Genomic DNA, 23230 nt, shown 5'->3' on the forward strand with positions numbered 1-23230 from the left:
GTTGATTGGAGCCTTTGTTGGCTGAAAGCCAAAATTATTTGGTTGGGAATGTTTTGTCTCATTCCTTTTTCTTCCTGGGAGTGTCCCCTTTGTCTTCCTTCTAGTAGGAAGAATAAAAAAAGGGAAAAAATTGACTCAGGTCATAAAAGTTTACCTAAAGTACAGACCAATACAGCTCACTTTGATAGATTCTGGCTGAAAACATTAAAAATAGCACACTGGAACTCCCTTGAGAAGAGAAGCATCATGGCTCCACTGCCAACCTATGAAGGGGAAACTCCACATGGGCTTTTCAAGCACCATCTTGCTCATTGTCCAAACCCACTTGCCCTGGCCCCTCTCACCTTCTTCTTTCCAGGGGACTCCTCAGGACTCCACATGGCTTTCCTCTTCAAGTCTGCCTTCCTCGAAGGCAAGAACAACTTCTTCTCCCCAGGAGGCAAGGGCACTTTCTCCCTGTGCCATTCCCCATGCCTGTGGTCACTGGGGATGAGGGCATCACATTCCTGAGCATGTCTCAGGAGCCTGGCATCCAAAAAGCCTTTGGCCTTGGCCTGCTGGGAGCCCTTGTCCTTTCTCTCCTCAGAGGGCTTGTGAAGTGCCGGCTGCAGGGCTTTTTTAGTGGTGGATTTTGGCTCCTCTGTTTTCTTGACTCGGGGCTGGTGCTTGCAAGACTGGTCTCTGACCTCCAAAGGACCAGGCTCACTCTCCAGTTTCAGGACTTTTTTCCATTTGTCATGCACCAGGGGCTTGCTGGGCCTTTTGATACCCACAGTCTTCCTGGCCAAGGCCTCCTTGGTGTGCACAAGAGGCTTCAGAGAGCTGAGTGTGCTCATAACGTGAAATTCCTGCTGAGCCTGAGTCACTTGGCCAGAGGTCTTGTGAAAATGCTTGGTGGTTTGGCCAGAGTTCTTGTGAGTGTCCTCGGCCACTTGGCCACAGCTCTTGGGAGGAGGCTCCCTTGCCTTGGAGTGGTGCTGGCAGGAAGTGCTGCTGATGTCCGGCTCCTGCCTCACACCCTCCTCACGTCCATTCCCACGAGCAATTTCCCTGAGACCCTCTCTTGCCACTAATCCTTGCTTTCTCTGGGTCACCAGGTTGTCAAGGCGCCACTTTTTAGCAGTTGGTGGCTCAGGCTGCCAACAAAAGAGAAAAGAAGGATTCAAGACTGGTGCCTTTTTTGACTCTTTCTGTCCTAGCACAGCTCACCAGGGCCCAGGGACTCTTGCCCAGAGGTCTGGGCATCAAGTCTGGCCTTTGGCCTGTGAAGAAATGACTCTAAACTAACCAGCAACAAACTTGCTCCTTGAGCACCATGCATGGATATCTGAGGAATACAAAACCATAAACCAGTCAGTGGCAAATACCTAAGCCTTCATTGCAGTGAGAGGGGTCTTACAAATCAGTATTTCCAGGGCAAATCTGGCAGAATTTGGTAACAGAGTACAACATGTGCTTCCTTCCTAAGACACAGCACTGCAGTGGGCAAGGGGCTGTGGAAGCAGCCTCTCCATGGTCCCTGAATTCACCTCACACACTGGCAGGTCCAGCACCCTTGGAAGGTTGTCCTCCTCACTGTCACTGCAGCTGATCTCTCTGTCACAGACGGAGGAGCTGTGGCACTCCCTGGTGCTCCCTGACTCCGAGCTGCTGGGCTGTGCTGCTGCCACCCACTTGTGCTGGGACTGGAGAGCTCTGCAAGGCCACCAGGAGACAAAATTAGGAAGCAGCAGGGGGGAAGCATTCCATTCCACTATTCCATTCCACTCTATTTCTATTCCACTGACATGGAAGCATTCAAACCTAAAACTGAACCCTGTGTTTGGGCACTGAGAGCAGAGGGGAGAAGGCCAGAGGAATACATTGCCTTACTCAAAATACAAAGTACCAGAATGAAAAAATGCTTGCAAATTATCAAATCTCAAAATCACACCCATTCAGACAAACACACAATTCCCATAGCTTATAGAAATTTTATCTTCATCCCACTCTGCAGCTAGCTATATTATCAGCATATAAAGTGAGGTTCTTAAAAAGTCCATGTGAAATACTATATTTCTTTGAGTTTCTTTTGAAATAAAAGAACTACAACACATTTTTGAAAACCTCTACTTGGGCAATTGAAGAAAGTTTTACAACAAAGGAACTTGAAAATGTCATCAGTAGATCTACACAGTTTAGGTAGCTGTAGCATTACTTGTCCTGCCAGGCACCAAACCATAGCCAGGAATGATCCGATTCAGCTGGTATCCCTTGGCATTTATGTCAGCCTCAGCATTATCAGTAGGTTGACGAGTACCAAGTGGGACAAGATGTTAAGCACCACAGATTAAAAGAAGACAAAAACTTCAGTCTGGTACACAAAGTCTTAAGAGGTTTTTTCTTCTCTTTTGTTATGTTTTGCTTTTTATCACAGCCAGTGTAGTCATGACATGGTTTAGTGCACTTGGCATTGCTGGATTAACAATAGGACTTGATGACCTTCAAGTGCTTTTCAAACCTTAACCATTTAGTGAGTCCATCATACAATAACATTTTTGCTGTTGGTGAAAATTCCCTGCAATCAAGTTTGCTGAGAAAAATTTACTGATAACCCAAACTGATGTGCATTCCAAGTTCTTCAAAGTAACTGCCCAGCAGAGAAGAGAACAGAGCCTGGTTACTTACAATGCTCTTGGCTGAGAACTGGGCAATGTTTCTGAAGCTGTGCCAGCCTGCTCTGGAAAGCAGAAATGAAAAGGTTGCATTTATATGCCTCCCTCAGAGTGTATATTACCCTGTGGTCTCTCAGCACCAGATTAGAGAGTCACTTTCTTCTAGGGAGGGCTTTGCCACCAAGATTGTTCATCACTCCAGACGGGAGTTTCCTAACTCAATATTGCTTGTCCTCTGCTGAACTGCTGCCTTGAGCTCAAGGTAATGAATGGTCAGAGCTTCCTAAGCCATTCCTAAATCCATCCCTGTTCAGCAAAGCAGAGGAAATCACCCTGCTTCACCAGTAGGAACACTTGATGGTCTCTGCTACAGAGAACACACAAAATTACCTGACAGCACACAAAGAACTGTGTTTACTTTGCACGTCTACTTACTCTGCTTCTGTGCTGCAGATCCATCAGGTTGGGATTCCTAGAATAAAAGGAAAAAGGAGCTTAACGTGGAGTTAAACAGCACATCTACTGACATCAAAACTGTGTTAATGGCACCTCATGGGCATGTGCATTTTTGAAGAAATCTTTTGAAAACACTCTAAGAGCTGCCAAAGAGCTGAGCTGAATTTCTGCTCAGCAGAAAGATCTCTTGTCATTTATCAGAAGGCCTGGCATAAATGGGCTGGGTCACCTTTGTTGCCAATGAAAGTTTGGAAGTCCCTGCTCTTGGAGGCATCTGGAGATGGGACAGGAGAGCTGGCAGTGAGCTGCTCATTTCCTGGAAAGAGAGGGAGAGAAGCAGCTCTCAAAATGGATTTTGCCCCCACCCAGTTTGTTAATGTATGTGAAACATTAGCAAACACGGAGATCATCTATTTAAGAGCACTTACCCTGAAAATTTCTTCAACTGATGGCACATCAGAGGGCTTCTTTGCCTGAAACAAGAACGAGGGAAACAGCAGGAGTTTGTTTGGGTTTGTTACTAATTGGCAGGAACTCAGCAAACCTTTGCTTACCAACAGCTCCATAAATGTATTGCAGATGTGTAAGAGTAAGAATGAAAAAGGCTGATCTAAAGGAGAGTTAACAACAGAGACCAGGCATGGACAGAACTGAACCCAGCAATGTCAATTCCTCTTACTCTTCCTGCTCTGAGATGTGTGTCTTCCCTTTGCAATCTGGCAATCAGGGAGCACTGCTTCCATCTCTAAACTACTGCTCCTCCTCCTACTGCTCTTTATTACTATTACTAATTTTTGAAATTATTATAATTGTTTTAGTTATTATTATTATCATTATCATCATCATCATCATCACTACCATATCCTTATTATCTGTAATTTTAAAATAAAGTATGTTTTTGTAATATGTCCCTTTATGAAACTGCATTTTTCCTAAGTTGCTGTTGAAGCAGTTGATCCTTGCCTGCAATGGCACAGGCTGCATGTAAGACTTGTGCATAAAGCCTCAGTAGTTTAAAAAACACTAAAGCAGTTAGAAATAATAATTGCCAATTCTTCTAAGACAGTTCACAAGAGACAAGAATATTTGTCATTTAGACATATAAAATCAGAGTCTTTCTTTTACTGAAATAAACAAAAAAACAAACCAAAACCACCTGGGTATAATGCAGCCCCACACAAGGTACAGCTGCTGCTTGGTTTCTAACTCTCAACACTGTTTATGGTCAGGGAACTCAGGCAGGTCTCCAGGCAGGCTCCTTCTGCCAAGACTGGACTTCTGCTCAGCAGAAAAATCTCTTGTCATTTATTGGAAGCCCCGTAAAAACTGGGCTGGGTTACCTTTGCCTGCACAGGAAATTTGGAAGTCTCTGTTCTCTCAGGTGACTGAAGGGATGGCAGGAGAGGGGGCAGGGGGCTGCACATTTCCTGCAAAGAGAGGCAGGGAAGCAGCTCTCAGGACACAGAGGGAGTTTCACCCTTCCCAGAGTCAGAGGGATCCACCTCCCCATGGATCTGTACAGGCTTTCCCATGGAGATCTGCTACTGAAGAGTACCCACCTTCAATATTCCTTCAATGGACTGCACAGCAGTGTGCACCATGGGCTGGAACAAGAAAGAGGGAAGCACTGTCAGTTTGTTTGGGGATTTTCCTCCTTGATAGCAACCAAGCATGCACTCAGTCAACATTTCCTGACCAGCAGCTCTAAAAATGTCATGCAAGTCCATCCATCATGAAATGCTAGTAAGGAATAACAGTTTCGTCTGAAGGGCACTGAGGAAAAGAGACCAGGCACAGCAAGAGCTGAAACCAGCAGTCACCTCCTGCAAGATCATTGTCTGGCTTCCCTGGCAGTCAGGAATCACCCTTTCCGTTGCTGACTTTTTATTCATCTTATTAAGAATGTATGTTTCTGCAGCGTCCTCCCTTTATTGAATATAATTTCCTTTACCTAGTATTGTAGCAGCTAAGCTCTGCCTGCAAAGGCATAGGCTGCCTCTGCAAGTGAAAGAGTTGAACAAAAAGTTTCATTACTTAAGAAAAGCCAGTCAGAAATTATAATTTCTAGTTCCAGAGAAATTCCCAGTTCAGTTCTAGAGAAAGAGTATTCTTTGTCATTCACCCAAATAATATGAGACTCATTTTTCTGAAATAAACAACAAAACAAAAAAACCCCAACCAAACAAACCCCAAAAACGAAACGACCTTGATTGAAATGCAACCCTTGTAAGGTGCAGTTGGTGCTTGGCTTCCAGTTCAGAACACTGTTCCTGTTCAGGTAACTTGGGCTGGCTCCAGGCTGGCTCCTCCTGCCAAGATTGAGCTTTTGCTTGGCAAAGCACTTGACCATCATCACTTGGCCGCCTGCAAAGGCATCCCACTACTTCTTACACACAGCACTTGAACACAGAAAAGGGTTCAGCCTTTAAGGCACAGGAGCTTTTCTGAAGGACTAAAGCAGAGACCACAAACTTCACACTAAGCCCAGCTCATGGACCAGCTCTGCAAGGTTGCTTTGATTCTGGTGAGCATTTCTGGCACAAGAAAAGCACGCACACATGGAGCTCATGCAAGATAGAGCAGACTACTCGTCTGTTTTCAGCCAGCTTCAAGGGAGAAATCTTCCTATTTCCTGAGAATAGCAGTGACTTTAAGTTGTCCTCAAATTCTGCTTCTCGCCTCCAGACTTTGCAAACTGCAGAGGAACACAGCTTGACTTGCCCTTTTTATTGTTTAGTTGGGATTGTTTTGACTCTCCTTTTTCAACACACTCCACGGAAGATGCCCCATTCCTGTTCCTTTCTGCACACTGACACTCCCTAATTCTTGGCCCTGCCATGAAGCCTCTGACACATCCCAGTCTGTCAGTGCAGGCAATACCAGGCTCCCGCTGGGGCTGAGGGGCTCCTAAAGACACGAACAAGGAGGTTGGCTTTACAAACAGCTTTGTTCATGTGCTGGGAGAAGAGGTGAAACCTGGCACTGGAGCACAAGAGATACATCTGAGCTTCATTGATGCACTATTTTCAAGGCTTCTCACAGCTCCTTTGGAAAAATGCCTTCAAGAGACTGGGGTGACGTAGGAAGCGAACGTTCTGCTTTGGGCAAGAGGAGAAAGAGCTGTTCAGTGTCTCTGTGAAGGCAAAGTGAGTCCCTGCATGGTTATCCCCTGTGGATTAAGTCACCCTGCACTGCATTCTGCTTGTCTGTTCCAGCTGGAAGCCTCAAGGTTTCAGTGCTGCCAGGAAAAGAAGCCATCAAGAAGGAATTCCCAGCTGCAGGTGACATGTGCCTTAGACACTGAATGAGCCAAACTCCTGGCCTGGAGGAAATGGCTTTCCTAAGGGATGTGCCAGGAAAAATCCTATTTGGTGTGTGGCTGTTCAGTATAACTGAGGCCAAAGACGTTAATTCCAGTGGATTTCAAAGCAGCAGGAGGAGGGAAGAACAGCAGAGTTTCTTCTGCTCTAGACCTCTTCACTGTCAGGTTCCCTGCAGGGCACGAGTCTCCCCACAGCTCTTGTTTCACCCACAACAGCAGGGAGGGGTGACCTTTCATCCCAAGGCCCCCTTGATCAGCCTTGCCAAGATCCTTTCTCTGGCTGAATCTTTCTCCTGCATGCAGCACAGCTCACGGGATATTTCCTGAGAGCCAAGGAGCCCAGCCCTGTTGCCCAATCACCTCTCCCATGTTGAACATCCAGCACACAGGCCATAGATGCAGGGCTGCAGCCTCACTGTTTCTTCCTCCTCCTCCCTCTCCAGGCTTCAGCACTGCAGGGCTGTATGATCAAAGACAGGTTCATCTTTCTGAGGAAGTCAAAGGAAGGAAATAAGATATCAACAGAACTGAAACAAGCAGAAAATGAAAGATGGGACTTTTTCCTTACAGAGCCATTGTCCAAAACAACCATGAAGAGAAACCAGTGACTCAGGGGCCAAAGTCAGAGATCCCTGCTGCAGAGGAGGATCATTCAGCATATTCACTCCAAGTTTCATCTCTCAGCTCCTAAATGGACTCCTCCTGGAGTGAAAGCTCCAGAAGGGCTAGGCAATGATGCCAAAGGACAAGTGGGAACACTGCCAGATTTAGCACCCGAAGTCCAGGAAGGGTTTATAAAGAAGAAAATCAAGAAAGGAAGCAGAGGGCAAGAAATGTCTGATGCTGCTGCAGAGGTCTCAAGGGGACACCTGAAGAGTGACAGTATTTAAGGTCTCCTGTCCTGACTGCCCGCAGACAGCAGAGAGGGTGAGGCAAGGGGCTGTGGGAGCAGCCTCTACATTTGATCTGCATTCACCTCAGGTGCTGGTGCTCTTGGAAGTGCAGACACTGAGGAGCTGTGGCACTCCCTGGTGCTCCCTGACTCCAAGCTGCTGGGCTGTGCTGCTGCCACCCTCTTGTGCTGGGACTGGAGAGCTCTGCAAGGCCACCAGGAGACAAAATTAGGAAGCAGAAGGGGGCAAGGTTACTTACTTATTCCATTGACATGGCAGCATTCAAAACTAAAACTGAGCCCTGTGTTTGGCCACTCAGAGCAGAGGGATGAAGGCCAGAGGAATACATCGCCATGCTCCAAAAATAAAGCATATATGAAAAACCACTCTGGGAATAATAAAACCTCCAACACCCACCCAGCCAGACAAGAATGTAAACAGATTTCACTGCTACATTGTGAAGCTGCATTCAGCCAACTCAAGTTGATAAAACCTACCAAAACGGCCCAGTGCCTTTCTGAAAGCCCCAACCCCCAAAAGAAACACTTCCAATAGAGGGTAACAAATTTCAGGATGGATTCTTGGTCAATACAAAACCAGAGGATCTACAGACACACTGGGGGTGAGGAGGAGAATAGAATGGAGCACCAGGGGAAATACAAGTCTGGTTCATAGGCCAACTCCAGCATGCCTGGATTGTTCATTTCTAATGGCACCCTTCCTAAAACCCTCACAAGATTGAAACCAACTTTCAACAGCAGCCCTGAGCAGCATCAAACCGAAGGCTGCAGCTTCAAGGGAAACCAGGAAGCCCTTCCCTCTCCCCCTCAAATGAAAAGTGGTTTGTTTGTTCTAGAGGGTAGTATGGGAACACAACTGTACCTTGGAGGAGCCAGTGAAGAAGATGGCTTTTCCACAACCTGTTTTGTTCACAAAAACAGAGAGGAGAGGAGGAGGCAAGGTTAGCTGAGGGAACTAAGCCCAGTGCAACAAGTGGGGATGATTTCAAGGCATGTCTGTGTGCCTGGCGTAGGCACCACCTAAAAGCCACTTGGTCAGCAGCACTCTCAGCACTCCCACTTCTGGCTAACACTCTCAGATAATGCTTGTGCTGACAATCAAGATAAAATGGGCTTTGTGCTTCCACACAAATGACATGCTTCAAGTGTTCCTGAAAAACATCACATTGCAGATCACAACTGAAACACAAGTAGGAGTCCCTGAACCATTTTTCATTCCTCTGCCTCCTCTGGCTCAAATGTGTTACAGCTCTACCCATACAGAGCCTACTGAAAACAATGGAAAAGAGGCAAGAGAAGTTTGCTGCCACATTGGCCCACTCAGAAACACTCTGAGGCACAATGGCATCTGGTTCTCAGGAACTCATGGGGCTGGATGCCCTTTGTTTCCCAAATGGAAATTTGGAAGCCCAGACACGAGGCAGCACGTCCAGAGCCTTTGGACACGGGGAGCTCAGGAAAGGCAACCCCCAGCTTGAGGGAGGAGCAGCTCTGGCTGCCTGGCATGAGTTGTCAGTCTGGTCCTTGAACTGCTCTAGGCAGCGTTACGCTCACAGACTGAGAGGAAGGCTGATCTTACAACTCCAGCTTTTATCCCTACTTCTCCTCAGCCCAGCCCAAAACACACTTTCAGGGAGGGCAACGTCTGCTGTGTCAGCAGGAGCTGAACAATGTATTTTTTCCCCAACCATTTCTTTCATGTATGCAGAACATGAGCAAATACAGAGATCTATTATGGAAGAGACCAAACTTCAACGTTTTTGCAGTGGATGGCACATCAATGGGCTTCTTTTTCTGAAACAAGAATGAGGGAGGCAGGAGGAGTTTGTTTGGCTTTTTTACTAATTGACCTGGACACAGCAGCATTTGGTTACCAACAATTCTAGAAATGACATGCAATTCCGTTCATAATCCAATGCTACTGAGGATCAAAAGGCCCATCTGAAGGGGAATTGAGAATGGAGGCCAAGCGGAAAAGCAGCTGAAATTCCCAAAGTCATCTCTTCTGCCACTGAGGAAAAGAGGAAATCCCTTTGGAACCTGGCAGGCTGGAAATATTCTTTCCATTTGAAAACTACTGCTGCTGCTACTACTACTGCTACTACTACTACTACTACTACTACTACTGCTGCTGCTGCTGCGGCTATTTATCATTACTGTGATTATGATGATGTAAGTATGTCTGTGCAGTTTTCTCCCTTTATGGAATTCTACTATTATACTATCAAGCAACAAACTTTGTCTTCAAAGGCACAGGCTGCCTCAGCATTTAAAAAGTTCTGCAAGAAGCTTCCTTAGTTAAAAGAAAAACAGCCAGAAATAATAGATCCCAATTCTTCTAAGCCATTTCTAGAGAAAGGGGAATATTTCTTATTCACCCAAACAAAAGGAGACTCCTTATTCTTCTGAAGGCAACAGCAGTCTGGACAAGACACTGACTTCTGATGTTTCTGGAATGATGCCCCACAGTTTATGCAAGTTCTGGCTGACTTTAGGCATCCACTTGTTGCCCCTGCAGGATTTGCAAATCCCCGACTACCATTTCTCACTCTTCCCTTGCTTGGCAAAGTGATGGATTTAGCAGCCAAATTTGGAGCAGTGGAGGTTCTCCAGGGGTGCTCAGAGACACACTATGGAGAGAAGTTAACTTTGAGCTACCCCAAAGAGCTGAGTCCACGTCCAGATGATGGCAGAAGCTGGCAGGGACTCCAGCCCTCCCTCAGAAACACTTTGTCTGACAGAAAAACACTCCTTCCCCTCCCTCACTGCACTCTCCAAGGAAGATGCAGCATCCCTGCTCCTTTCTTCACACTCCCTCAACTGGGCTTGCAAGCAGCAAGGAAAAACACCGCCCATTGCTGGGAGCCTCAGGGCTGATTGCAGCACTCTGCACTTTCAAGGGTTGGAAATCCACACTGCTGCTTCATCTTTTTGGCATGAAGCATGGCTCCTGCAGAAGGCAAGGCCCTGCAGTGCTCTACTTCTCTCAGCTGCCTCCTGTTTTCCACATGATGTTGCCTCCAGTCCTTTGCAGCTGATCAACAGCATTTTCCAGGAAAAGCTGGCTGCAGCCTCCAGCTTTTCCTTCTCATTCCAAAGCCAAACACAATTTGAAAACCATCTCCATGGCCATCCTACACCAACTGCTGTGCTTCAGCACTGTGGGCTTCTACATTCCATAGGGCACAGCAACATCCCAGTGCTGATGGATCAGCCTGGCAAAACTCCAAATTGCACCTGGCAACCAAGTGCCTTTGACCTCTGGGGAGGCTGAGCCATGAACCAGGCAGGGCCTGTGTGCTGCTCCCTTGGCCTTGAGGGACTGCAACAACAGAGGACCCCAACAATGGAACTCACCTTGACAGGCTCAGGAAGGATTTCAGGTTGTGGAGCTTTGGCTTCTGACCTCCCATTTGAGAGAAGACATTCATTGCTGGCACCGTAGCTCTGCTCAGGCTTAGGTCTGGTGCTCAGTGATTCTGGTGAGGATTCTCTCCATATGTCCTCACATGGATTTGTCTTACTGGAGGCCGGCCTGTGACTGGAGGCCTGGGAATTGGATTGGGGCTTTTTTGGGATCCATCTGGGATTCAGATGGGACTCATGGCTCAGGAGCACCTTGGAGTCCACATCGCCCAGCAAGTTCTTGATGCGCCTTGAGAGCTCATCTTCTTTATCTGTCTGCAGCACAAGAACAGAGAGGGGGAAATGTCAGAAACAGCCCAAGCAAGAGATCCAGCTCAGCAAGAGACATTGCTCAGCATCTTCATGGAATCACCATGCATCCCCACAAGGGCAGTTAGGCAAGCTCAGTGCAGCAGATGGGAAGATGTCGTGTTTGCAGGAATCAGGCTCTAGGCTGCTACAGCCCATGCAGAAGGCACAGCTCTCCTCTCCCACCCCAAGCCTCCTTCCTTCTCTCCTTCCAGCCTGCACTCCACTCCCATTACCTTGTAGGGCTTGGCAAAGAGGGGAGTCTTCTCCAAGAATGGATCTTTCTCCTCTGGAGCCACCTGCCTCCTCCGCCTCTCTTGCTCCACAATACGGAGCAAGTCTCTGTTGTTCTTCCACCTTTCACACAGAGACACAGAAAAGAGACTTAACACTCCAGGCCCTGTTTATACTCCCTGCAGAAACGGGGCCTTTCCCACAAGGGCACATGGCCAGCAGCAAAGCAATGTTGAAATCCTCAGCATGCTGACAGTGGACAGATCAGTTCTGTCCACTGTGTGCTGTGCCCCAGAGCCATGAGACACACAGGGGACAGCACAATCCTTCTCAGGGAATGCTACTCCTGATCCCAGCCTCCAAGAAGGCTGGGAAGGGAAGGATTCTCCCCACATTTCCTTGTGAAAGGCAGAAGCAGTCACTGGGCTGATCAGCACATGAGCTGGCAGATCCAATTGCAATGATTAATGGGAGAAAGCGCCAGTCTTGTTCTCCTTCAGACCTCTCACCCCAGTCTCCCCCCTTGTGAGTCAAACAGAATCTTCTGTTCTGAAGGTGTTTCAACTTTCAAGGCTTGAACTTTGCCCACTTTATTAACAACCTTGGAAATTCATTCTGGACTTCAAACATACATTGGGAAAGCTGCTTCCCTAGGAAATCATGGAGCTGCATTTAAAGCCATCCTATCAGCGTAATTAGAAAGGAGTTCTCAGGAATTCAGAAAACACCAGGTCAAATCCCCCTGTTCCTCCTCAGCCACATATGTATGTACTCAATCACGGCTGAGAAAACACAAGAAAACAACAATAAAGTGTCCCAGCATGGAAAGCCAGATCCTTTAAACTGTCCCTGGCCTTTGAAAGACTACTGCAAAATGGGGCAAACTCTGGCTCTGATATATATGGACATCAGGGAAGGAAAAGCATGCAGGCACAGCGGATGCAGGTATCTCTATCTACTCTACTGCAAAGTCTTTGTACATACAATTCATAAAGTCTTCTTTGCAAATGAAATTCCCTAGTGTCCCGGGTTGCAAGGGGGGAGCTTTGTCTGCTCCAGCAGTGACATTTACTCCAATACCACACCAATAATCAGCTCCTGAAAGTTTAATCATTCCTAGAGCCGAGGCACAGCTGCCTTATCTCATCCTGAGGGGCTGCCACTTACAATCAACAGGTTTTTGCACTGGATGGCATTCCTAATTCAGAGTCTATGAGTCTGCTGTCTACTGAAATGCCCAGACTTTTTAGATAAGCCTGTAGATCTCCCGGTCTCCCCAGCCCTGGAGACACCTTTGCTGCCCATGTCTGGCCTGCCCTTGAAGGTGTTTGTCCAGATGCTCTTCAAACCCTTTGCAAACCTGAGCTCTGCACCCACTCAGAACCCTGCACATTTCCCTTAAGGTCAGGGAACACTGGAAGCTTTGGGAACTGCACCTCCAGGCTTTGCACCAACACGCCCAGCACCTGGGAGCCTTGGTGCAGGGAGACTGCACAGTCCCAAGCCCTCCATCTCCAGGGCGAAAACAGCTCAGCACTGCAGATTTACAAATAGTCCTGTACTTGCTGCAGCTGCTCCTCACTTGATGTGTCACCAGGAAAACCCCAACAACCTGACTGCTCAAAGAAGCAGATGAAACTGAATGCCTGCCATGAAACATCACCTCAGTCCTCATCATCTTCAAATATCTTTTGACACAAGAAGTAAAAATTCACACAATTCGCCCCCATCCCAAAAAAACGCAACTCGTGCTTTGCTACAGACTGAAACAGGAAAATATTCCTAGGCCAAAAGCATCCCCAACTGCAGAGGGGAGTGCCCTGGCTCCAGCAATAAGAGATTGGCTTCAGAAATTTCAGCAGAGAATCTGTCCTGACCCAGGATCACATCCAGGCCTGGGTCTGTAAAAGAAGCTCTTAAAATACCAATGTGCTCTGAAGCCACTCTCACTGGCAGGCAATCCTTACTTCATTTCTCCCACTCTGGAATGCTGATTCTTGCATAGCAGGGGGTAGTCTTTTTCTAAACCATCACAACATTGATCACAGCACCCGGGAAGCCAAGATTACATCAAATTAATTCCTACCTATTGTCTCTCTTCTGCTTGTCTGTCGGTTCCATTAGGAAGCCTCAATTGGAGTCACCTTCTCTGGAAGAGAACAAACAGATATTCACCATCTGCACAAGTTCATGCCTAAAGGGGAGGTCAAGATCTCCAGGGACTTGCTGCACTCAGAGCCTGGAGCGCCCGACTGGGACTCAATCCAGTGCTCCTAAACAGAAACCATCCAAACACAAGGATGACACATAGCTGAGAATGGGAGAACCAAGAGATCCATTTTCCCCTTCCCCCAGCAGGGATGCTGCATTTCAAGCCAGCACTGAACTCCAGATTTGGCCAAGAGCATAACAAACCAGGCCACTGCTACAGGCTCCAGGAAATTTAGTTCCATGTTCAGAACAAAAGTGCCCTAAGAACCCTGCCTGTAGACAACAAAATGGGCCTCACATGAATGGCAGCATTTGTGGAAAGAGAAAGGAAAAAATGGAGGGTAAAAAAAAGCCATAAAAAGACAGTTCTAGATGAAAAGATAACAATATTCCCTCAACAGATGCAAGAGGGAATCTTGCAATGCAAGATCTCAAAAAGCCAGAAAAAGGACTGAAAACATTTACATTTCAATTGGTGATATTCACTTGCAGCACTGCAAACTCTGGAGGGAGCAGAATCATTTCTCTCTGGGGAGGAGGCTACAGGAGCATCCTGTGATGGCTTCTGAACCACCCCACTGGCACAACTGGTGTGAAACAGACACTTGTCCAACCTATCCTTGAATGATTCACATATTCTGGTGGCCACTGTTCTTACAGACACATGATTACAAATATAGATACAGACAAGGCCACTGTCATTATAATGGCCTTGAGTCTTCAAACTGAAAAATTATCAGTCAACAGCTTTGGCTTCACTTTGGCATGTGGCTGTTTCCACATGGGCTTTGCAGCCTCCCTCTGGAGTCCCGGCTGTGACCGTTTAACTGCAAGAGCGGCCCCTGGCAGCTGCTCCCACTCCCAACGGGGCAATCCCAGGCCCCAGCTGGAGCACCTGCTGCAGGCAGTGCCCAGGAAAAGCCCAGAGTTCCCCCTGGCACCCATCTGCTGCCTCTGCCCTCAAGCCTCTCCCTCTCCGTGCTGGCACCTTTTGGCAGCACGTGGGGCAGAAGTCAGGGGCCTTTGGGCTTCCCCTGTCACCCTCCTTCCCCAGGGATTGCCTGGCTCTCCTGCTCTTCAGAGACACTTAGCATTCAAGCTGAATCTGCAGCAGCAAGCCCTCCTGCAACCTTGCCCTCTGCACTTGCAAGGGATTTGTCCCGCTGCAAGCTGGAGGAGAATAATGCTAAATATTTGCATCCAGAAGGCCTTGAAGGCCATTTGGCCGGTCAGTGACTCTTTCCCAGCAAAGTGCTGTCAGCTGGCAGAGGCAGGAGCAGGAGCCTGGCTTTGAAGCCGTTCCTGCTGGTGCTCAGCGCTGCAATGCAGCAGAGACAGCCGCGGCTGCTGTGTTCGCCCCCTGGCAGCAGAGCGCAGAATTACCTGGCACAAGCCTGCGGGCTTGCGGGCGAGGAATGTCTCCCGAGCGGCAGGAAAGGCGCTGGAACAGGCTTTCAGGCCGAGCAGCGCTCCCCGAGTGGAGCTGCGCTCGCTCCGCGCTGCTGCAGCCCGCGGGCGCTGCCCACAGGCGGCTCTGCCCTTGGCAGGGCCCGGGTGCCGGCGGAACGTGCCCGGCCCGGCCGGGCGGTGTCCCGGTGCCACGGGGGCTCAGCGGGCACGGAACCCTGCTGCAGCCTGCCCGCAGCCCCGGCTGCACTGCGGGAACCCAGGCCTGCCAGGCAGCAGCACACGGGCTCTCCCCACGGCGGAGCCAGCAGGGCCCTGTGCCACCGAGCCCCCGGGCCCTGCCGGCACCGAGGGAGCCCTCAGGGACCTGAGGTGACAAAGGCTCTCCTCACAGACAGGACACCTATTGCCAGCCTCTGTCCCACCTAACCCAATGGCTCCATGTGACCTTCTGCACTCTGTGGAAATAAAAGCACAGCTTTCCTTTCACTTCACATTTCTTCTGTTTTTATTACAAAATTGTCTACTTCATCCTCTTTAAATGTACAGTTTGGTTTTAAAGGACATAAAATCCCATGTTCATTTTTCCATGCTTAATGCTGGTGTTCAAGAGAAAATTTAGGGGTATTTCCTTCTGGCCTTGCAGCACTTGAATAAAAGGTCTCCTTGGTGTGCAAAGGAGGCTTCTAGCTGTTGCATTTCTGTGGGCAGAGGAGTGTCCTGAGGAGCTCTGGCCACTTGGCTCTTGTGAGGAGGCTCCCTTGGCTCGCTGTGCTGCTGTGAGGAATTGCTGCTGATGGACCGCTCCTGCTTCTTGCCCTGCTCCTATCCATCCCCACAGGCAATTTCCCTGAGACTCTCTCGTGGCACTGTGGTCTCTTCTCTGGCTGCAATCTGGGCCATTCTTTTTTTTTTATCTTCATAACTATTTTATCCCAGCGGCATTACTGCCATCATTGATGGCCTTCATCACAGCCAGTAGTGTACCCACATCTTGGTGTTATTTTTAAAGGAACTATTTCATTTCTGCTCAAGAAAAGAAAAGAGACAAATGCCCAAAACCAATCACATAAGGCCATGTTTTAAAATGATGGAAAGCAGTATGTAAATAAATTAATTTTATTCCATGATTACCTGTTTCTTCATCTAATTTGATTAATTCAGGTAGTTTGATGCTCTGATATGAAAAATGTCTTCCTTTCTTCTGCTGCTCTCTACATTTGAACACCACTGGGAGAATTCTTGGCATCCTTTAGGATCTATCCTCGTGGATCCCTTCCAGCTCAGAATATTCTATGATTTTTGACCAATGTCCCAGTACTTGCCACTGCTGCGGGTGCATCTGGAATGGTGGGCTCAGGTTTGGGACCACACTGTGAGGCTGGGGCACGTGCAGAGATGGCACTGGAGCTGGTGAGGGGCTGCTGAGGGAGCCGGGGTGTTCAGCCTGGAGCAAAGGAGGCTCGGGAGGCAGCTGCCGGAGGCTGCAGCTGCTGCAAGAGGCTGCTGCTGTTCTCCCTGGCAGCCTGAGGGCAGCTGCAGCCCCCAGGCTCAGAAGGGCTGAGCAGCTTTGCCAAGAGCTCCCTGTTGCATCCCCCAGCAGGAGGGCAGGGCCTGCTGCCATCCTTTTGGGTAGAACGGGGTTCAGGGTGCCCTGGAAGAGGCTGGCACATCCCAGGGCTCAGGCAGGCAAGCCGGGTGCCACTGGGGCCACTCAGCGTGAGGGAATTGTACGTGGCCAAAGGGGGAAAGCTTATCAATATGCCTCCTGCTGGAATCTGGTCAAAGGAAAAATCCCTTGGAATATAAATTGGAATATAAGTCTCTGGAGACAGTGTCTCCCTGCTATTTGAATCTCTGTCACTTAGTTTGTGGTTGGCGGTGATGCTTACCAAAATGCCTCCTGTCAGAGAAGAGAAATCCCCTGGAATGTACATTTCTGGGGACAGTTGCCTTCCTGTTTGAATCTCTATCATTTAGTCTGATCACTGCCTTTTTGGCCACTGGTTTTAGTACACATAATGCTGTGGGAGTTTTTTATTTTATTTCCTTAACCACCAGTTATTTTATAGTGATTATTACACCATCCTTCTCCCCACAGTTTTATCTTAATGGCTGATACCACTGCCCATCTCTTCTTTTGCAAGATAGAAAAACTTTACCCTAAAAAACCACAAGGATTTCCAAAAGTAACCAAAAGAACATACAACTGTATTTAAAAAAAAAAAAAAAGAAAAAAAGAGCAGGTCCTTTGCACTGAACCATAAATAAAACAGAACTGTTTGCAAGTTTTACATGGAAGAGAGAACTTGGAACTATTTACATCCTGGGGACCCAGTTAAGGCACTTGGTTCCAGTCTGGGTCACTGTAAATTCTGACTCATTCCGTGCATGAGGTCAGGCCAGCTCTTGTTCCCCTCACTGGGCTTTGTTCAGCAGCAAACTCTGGAACAAAAGGAGCAAGAGAGAAAACATTTGGTTGCATTCATCCAACAGGCACACCTGGCAGAACACAATGACTGGAGTGACTTTACTACAAGAGAACCTGCAAGACTTTTTGACTTTCAGCAGCTGCCTCTTTCTGCAGAGGATTTTTACAGCCTGCCAGCCACTCAGCTAGCCCCATCGTGTTTATTTTCTTTTGCAAGTTTGCCAGCAGATCACGGCAATGCATCCCTTTGCCCAGAAGGGCCCACAAACCTTGGTGTTTTATGGAAAATGACACTGCCAAGGCCCCACGGGATGGCAGGTTACAGCTTTTCAGTATTCCCCACTGCTTGTACCACAGGACAACACAACATTTGTAACGATTAAAGTGTACAATCAAAAACGGATCAGCAGCTCTAGGAATTCCTTCTGGCCCATACTGATCCAAGGCCCAGCAAGGAGTCAAAATTCAAGTGCTGTTCAGCTGTAGCAAAGCTACTCAGCAAGTGCTTCCCTGAGAGGGCAGCTCTGCCCCATCCCTCCCTCTCTCTTTGCTCCCAAAAGAAGTGCTCATGAGGAAGCAGAGGCCGGGGTGGCTGCAGGGTCAGCCCTGGCTGCTGTCTTCAGAAACTACAGGCAGGGCTGCAAAACAAACACTTACTGTCCTAGCTTCAGGTGTTCTTGTCTTGGCTTCATGTGGCACAGAAGTCACTGGAAAAGGATTCTTCTCATCCCCTGCAGATCCCTGAAAAACCACCGAGAGAAAGCTGCTCAGAGAGAGATGCCTAAAGCAATTGCAAAGCCAGGCTTTCCTAAATTTCCAGAGAAAATGTTCATTTCTCCCATGCATACTCTATGCACTGGGCTCTCCCCCTCTTGCCTTCTTTCCCAGCAATCCCTCCAGTAACTGAAATGCCACTTTGGCTTCTCACCTGGCAGCTCACAGTGCTTTGCACCATTCAACTTCTCCCAAGCAAAGAGAAATTCAGCAGCAGATTTCCTTGCTCAATAGCTGGGAGTGCAGTGAGGGCTGGAAGCAGGAAAATGATCAGGAAAAAGCAAGCAGTTAGAAGGCAGCTAATGCACTCTGCACAGTCTGGCCTAAGACAGAACACTGACACATGCTCCCTCACCCCCAAATATCATAGGCCCCACACCCCGAGCCATCATTAAACAGCCAAATTTTTTCTAAACAGCCAGTAACATCTAAATTTAACCCATAAATGCAATAATTTTCTCTACATGATATAAAACCTAAGGCCCAGACTGCAGTCCTTTTCTTTTTATAAACACACTCCTTTTTATACACACACTCCTTTTGGTAGCAGTTGCCTACAGTCAGAAATGGTCACTTATCTGAGAGGATGTTCCTGCAGTGCATCACATAGTACGCCTGGGTTGCAGGAATACTCCCACCAGCCCTCCTGGATACCAATGGTGATGGCCTGGGTTTGCTCCTCGGGGTCTTCCTCCACTTTCCTGTGCTTGGCTAAGAATCCATCCTGCTTCCTGGCAGGGTTGTCCATGGCAGGCAGCTCCAGGTTGTCAGTCACAGCTCTGGGTCTCTTTTGGGTCATTGTGGTCAAATTTGGTGCACGTTGTGCAGCAGTCATGGCTGGCAGTGGTGGCAGCAACACATTTGCCCTCTCAGTTTGGAATGAGTCTTCTGATGCTCTGGACAAGAGAAGCAAATTCATGACTCTGATGTACATAGAATGTAGGCATTTCTTAAAAGCTTGGCTACATCCTGCCATTCATGGTGTTGTTTCAGCAATGCAACAATTTCAAAGATGAGAGGCTTCAAAGAAGAGGCAGTTTGAATTGGCAGAGACTTTCACATTCAATAACAGAGTGGCCTAGCACATCTCTGATCATCTGAAATCAGGGGGTCCATGGAATTCTGGCAACAAGAAGCAGCACCAAGTAGCTCTCAACCTTGTTTCACCACTGCTTATTTGCACCATTTGCAGTCAGCTTTGCAAAGTTTCCAAGAACACACCAAGCAGAAATTCCCAGCTCATGGATTGCAGCATCAGAAGAGCAGGAAATGAAGTTAAACGCAGTGAGAAGGCTCAGGTGTAAGGCTGCACTTCTTGCCTGACTCTGCTGTGCATGGCACAGTCCTCTCACCTCTTTCAGCAGCCACTTTTCCCGTGCTTTGGTCCCCACTCACTGCAGACGTGCCCCCCAGCTGCTCTGCCTTGGCTCAGCTGATGCTGCACCAAGGACCATTTGACACAGAGCACAGCACCATCCCCGACCTGCTCCAGAGCCCTCTCTGCCCAAAACTACCTCCCACCCTTGCCACTCCAAAGGCCAGCACATGACTAAGACAGCTGCTCATTTTCCCTGAGGAAAAGGGAGGAAGGAATTCCAGAATCAAAGCTCTTCCATTCCTAATGCCATTGGAACAGCCCTTCTCCCAGCCAATCACCAGCCCAGACACCTCTGTGCTTTCAGAGAATGTCAGAAGGGAAAGGCTCCCTACCCTGACCCACCTACACCTTCAGAGCTGCTTTCTGCACTGGGTGCTGCTGTGGGAATTCTTAAAATCACAGAGTTTTGGGAAAGCTACAAAAAGCAAACCTCAGAAACAATAAAACTACAATGAGAGCTAAGCAATGGCCCTAAGATTTATCATCAGAAAAATTACAGAAGTAGTAGACAACTAAGACAAATCAAACAATGCTCTGTATATTAACACTTGTCCCTAAGCTACAGAGAAGTATATCTAGCAAGATATTAAGAAGTTCTAAGCTTAATTATAGAGCTCTGTGCATTGTCCTTTAAAGCTTACAAACAAGTATTATACTCAAAAGAAGCAAAGATATTTTTAACAAAAAATACATGTACTTATAGCAGCTAGATAGAACAACTGTCAAGATGCTTTTGTTTTGTGTGATGAGTCAAAAAAACCTTTAAAGTAAGTTGTAACATTAAGTTCTTTGTCTACTACCAAAAATGTAAACTACTAACATTTTCTCATTGTCATAAATATGCAACAAGAGTAATGCTAAAAAATAAATAATTTAAGACATGCTCCACATCAATCCCATCCCATTCATCATTTCTACATAAAGCCCCAACCAACAGCAGCTTCCAGCATGCAAAGGCCAGTCTGCAGCAGCTGAAGTTGCAGAAGGCACACCATGTTAGAAGCAAACTCTGGAGTGTCTGGACAGGAGATCCAGTTCTTCATGCTACCCTTCTGAAGAGAGACTTAGATTTACACATCTTTCTTACATCCCATCACTGCATACTCACTTCAGTTGATTGGAGCCTTTGTTGGCTGAAAGCCAAAATTATTTGGTTGGGAATGTTTTGTCTCATTCCTTTTTCTTCCTGGGAGTGTCCCCTTTGTCTTCCTTCTAGTAGGAAGAATAAAAAAAGGGAAAAAATTGACTCAGGTCATAAAAGTTTACCTAAAGTACAGACCAATACAGCTCACTTTGATAGATTCTGGCTGAAAACATTGAAAATAACACACTGGAACTCCTTTGAGAGGAGAAGCATCATGGCTCCACTGCCAACCTATGAAGGGGAAACTCCACTTGGGTTTTTCAAGCACCACCTTGCTCATTGTCCAAACCTACTTGCCCTGACCCCTCTCACCTTCTTCTTTCCAGGGGACTCCTCAGGACTCCTCATGGCTTTCCTCTTCAAGTCTGCCTTCCTCGAAGGCAAGAACAACTTCTTCTCCCCAGGAGGCAAGGGCACTTTCTCCCTGTGCCATTCCCCAGGCCTGTGGCTACTGGGGATGAGGGCATCACATTCCTGAGCATGTCTCAGGAGCCTGGCATCCAAAAAGCCTTTGGCCTTGGCCTGCTGGGAGCCCTTGTCCTTTCTCTCCTCAGAGGGCTTGTGAAGTGCCAGCTGCAGGGCTTTTTTAGTGATGGAGTTTAGCTCCTCTGTTTTCTTGACTTTGGTCTGCTCCTTGTTAGCCTCTTCTGTGACCTGCAAAAGACCAGGCTCACTCTCCAGCTTCCGGACTTTTTTCCATTTGTCATGCTCCAGGGGCTTGCTGGGCCTTTTGATACCCACAGTCTTCCTGGGCAAGGCCTCCTTGGTGTGCACAAGAGGCTTCAGAGAGCTGTGTGTGCTCATAACGTGAGATTCCAGAGGAGCCTGAGTCACTCGGCCAGAGGTCTTGTGAAAATGCTTGGTGGTTTGGCCAGAGGTCTTGTGAGTGTCCTCGGCCACTTGGCCACAGCTCTTGGGAGGAGGCTCCCTTGCCTTGGAGTGGTGCTGGCAAGAAGTGCTGCTGATGCCCTGCTCCTGCTTTGCACCCTCCTCACGTCCATTCCTACGGGCAATTTCCCTGAGACCCTCTCTTGCCACTAATCCTTGCTTTCTCTGGGTCACCAGGTTGTCAAGGCGCCACTTTTTAGCAGTTGATGGCTCAGGCTGCCAACAAAAGAGAAAAGAAGGATTCAAGACTGGTGCCTTTTGTGACTCTTTCTGTCCTAGCACAGCTCACCAGAGCCCAGGGACTCTTGCCCAGAGGTCATCAAGTCCGGCCTTTGGCCTGTGAAGAAATTACTCTAAACTAACCGGCAACAAACTTGCTCCTTGAGCACCATGCATGGATATGTGAGGAATAAAAAACCATAAACCAGTCAGTGGCAAATAACGAAGCTTCATTGCAGTGAGAGGGGTCTTACACATCAGTATTTCCAGGGCAAATCTGGCAGAATTTGGTAACAGAGTACCACATCTGCTTCCTTCCTAAGACACGGCACTGCAGTGGGCAAGGGGCTGTGGAAGCAGCCTCTCCATGGTCCCTGAATTCACCTCACACACTGGCAGGTCCAGCACCCTTGGAAGGTTGTCCTCCTCACTGTCACTGCAGCTGATCTCTCTGTCACACACTGAGGAGCTGTGGCACTCCCTGGTGCTCCCTGACTCCGAGCTGCTGGGCTGTGCTGCTGCCACCCTCTTGTGCTGGGACTGGAGAGCCCTGCAAGGCCACCAGGAGACAAAATTAGGAAGCAGCAGAGGTGAAGCATTCCATTCCACTATTCCATTCCACTCTATTTCTATTCCACTGACATGGAAGCATTCAAACCTAAAACTGAACCTTGTGTTTGGGCACTGAGAGCAGAGGGGAGAAGGCCAGAGGACTACATGGCCTTGCTCAAAATACAAAGTACCAGAATGAAAAAATGCTTGCAAATTATCAAATCTCAAACTCACACCCATTCAGACAAACATACACAATTCCCATAGCTTATAGAAATTTTATCTTCATCCCACTCTGCAGCTAGCTATATTATAAGCATATAAAGTGAGGTTCTTAAAAAGTCCATGTGAAATACTATATTTCTTTGTGTTTCTTTTGAAATAAAAGAACTACAACACATTTTTGAAAACCTCTACTTGGGTAATTGAAGAAAGTTTCACGACAAAGGAACTTGACAATGTCATCAGTAGATCTACACAGTTTAGGTAGCTGTAGCATTACTTGTCCTGCCAGGCACCAAAACCATAGCCAGGAATGATCCGATTCAGCTGGTATCCCTTGGCATTTATCTCAGCCTCAGCATTATCAGTAGGTTGACGAGTACCAAGTGGGACAAGATGTTAAGCACCACAGAGCTTATAGGAAGACAAAAACTTCAGTCTGGTACACAAAGACTTAAGAGGTTTTTTCTTCACTTTTGTTATGTTTTGCTTTTTATCACAGCCAGTGTAGTCATGACATGGTTTAGTGCACTCGGCATTGCTGGATTAATAATATAACTCTTGATGACCTTCAAGTGCTTTTCAAAACAAAGCAATTCAGTGAATCCATCATACAACAACATTTTTGCTGTTGGTGAAAATTCCCTGCAATCAAGTTTGCTGAGAAAAATTTACTAATAACCCAAACTGATTTGCATTCCAGGTTCTTGT

General features: G+C 47.6%; 1 protein-coding gene across 1 annotated transcript in view; it reads right to left on the bottom strand.

The window, feature by feature from the left end:
• Nucleotides 1–308: 308 nt before the first annotated feature.
• The window catches only part of LOC135287568 (AF4/FMR2 family member 1-like), a 33748-nt gene continuing 10826 nt past the window's right edge, over nucleotides 309–23230 (bottom strand). The window contains exons 7-13 of the mRNA XM_064400858.1: nucleotides 20951–21742; nucleotides 18755–18903; nucleotides 11296–11416; nucleotides 10870–11026; nucleotides 10703–10751; nucleotides 1539–1695; nucleotides 309–1136 (exon numbers count right to left, since the gene is read on the bottom strand). Of these exons, the coding sequence (XP_064256928.1) occupies nucleotides 309–1136; nucleotides 1539–1695; nucleotides 10703–10751; nucleotides 10870–11026; nucleotides 11296–11416; nucleotides 18755–18903; nucleotides 20951–21742 (2253 nt within the window). The remainder of the gene's footprint in view (nucleotides 1137–1538; nucleotides 1696–10702; nucleotides 10752–10869; nucleotides 11027–11295; nucleotides 11417–18754; nucleotides 18904–20950; nucleotides 21743–23230) is intronic.

This window comes from Passer domesticus, chromosome 30 (genome assembly GCF_036417665.1).
Source record: "Passer domesticus isolate bPasDom1 chromosome 30, bPasDom1.hap1, whole genome shotgun sequence".
Classification (NCBI taxonomy): domain Eukaryota; kingdom Metazoa; phylum Chordata; class Aves; order Passeriformes; family Passeridae; genus Passer; species Passer domesticus.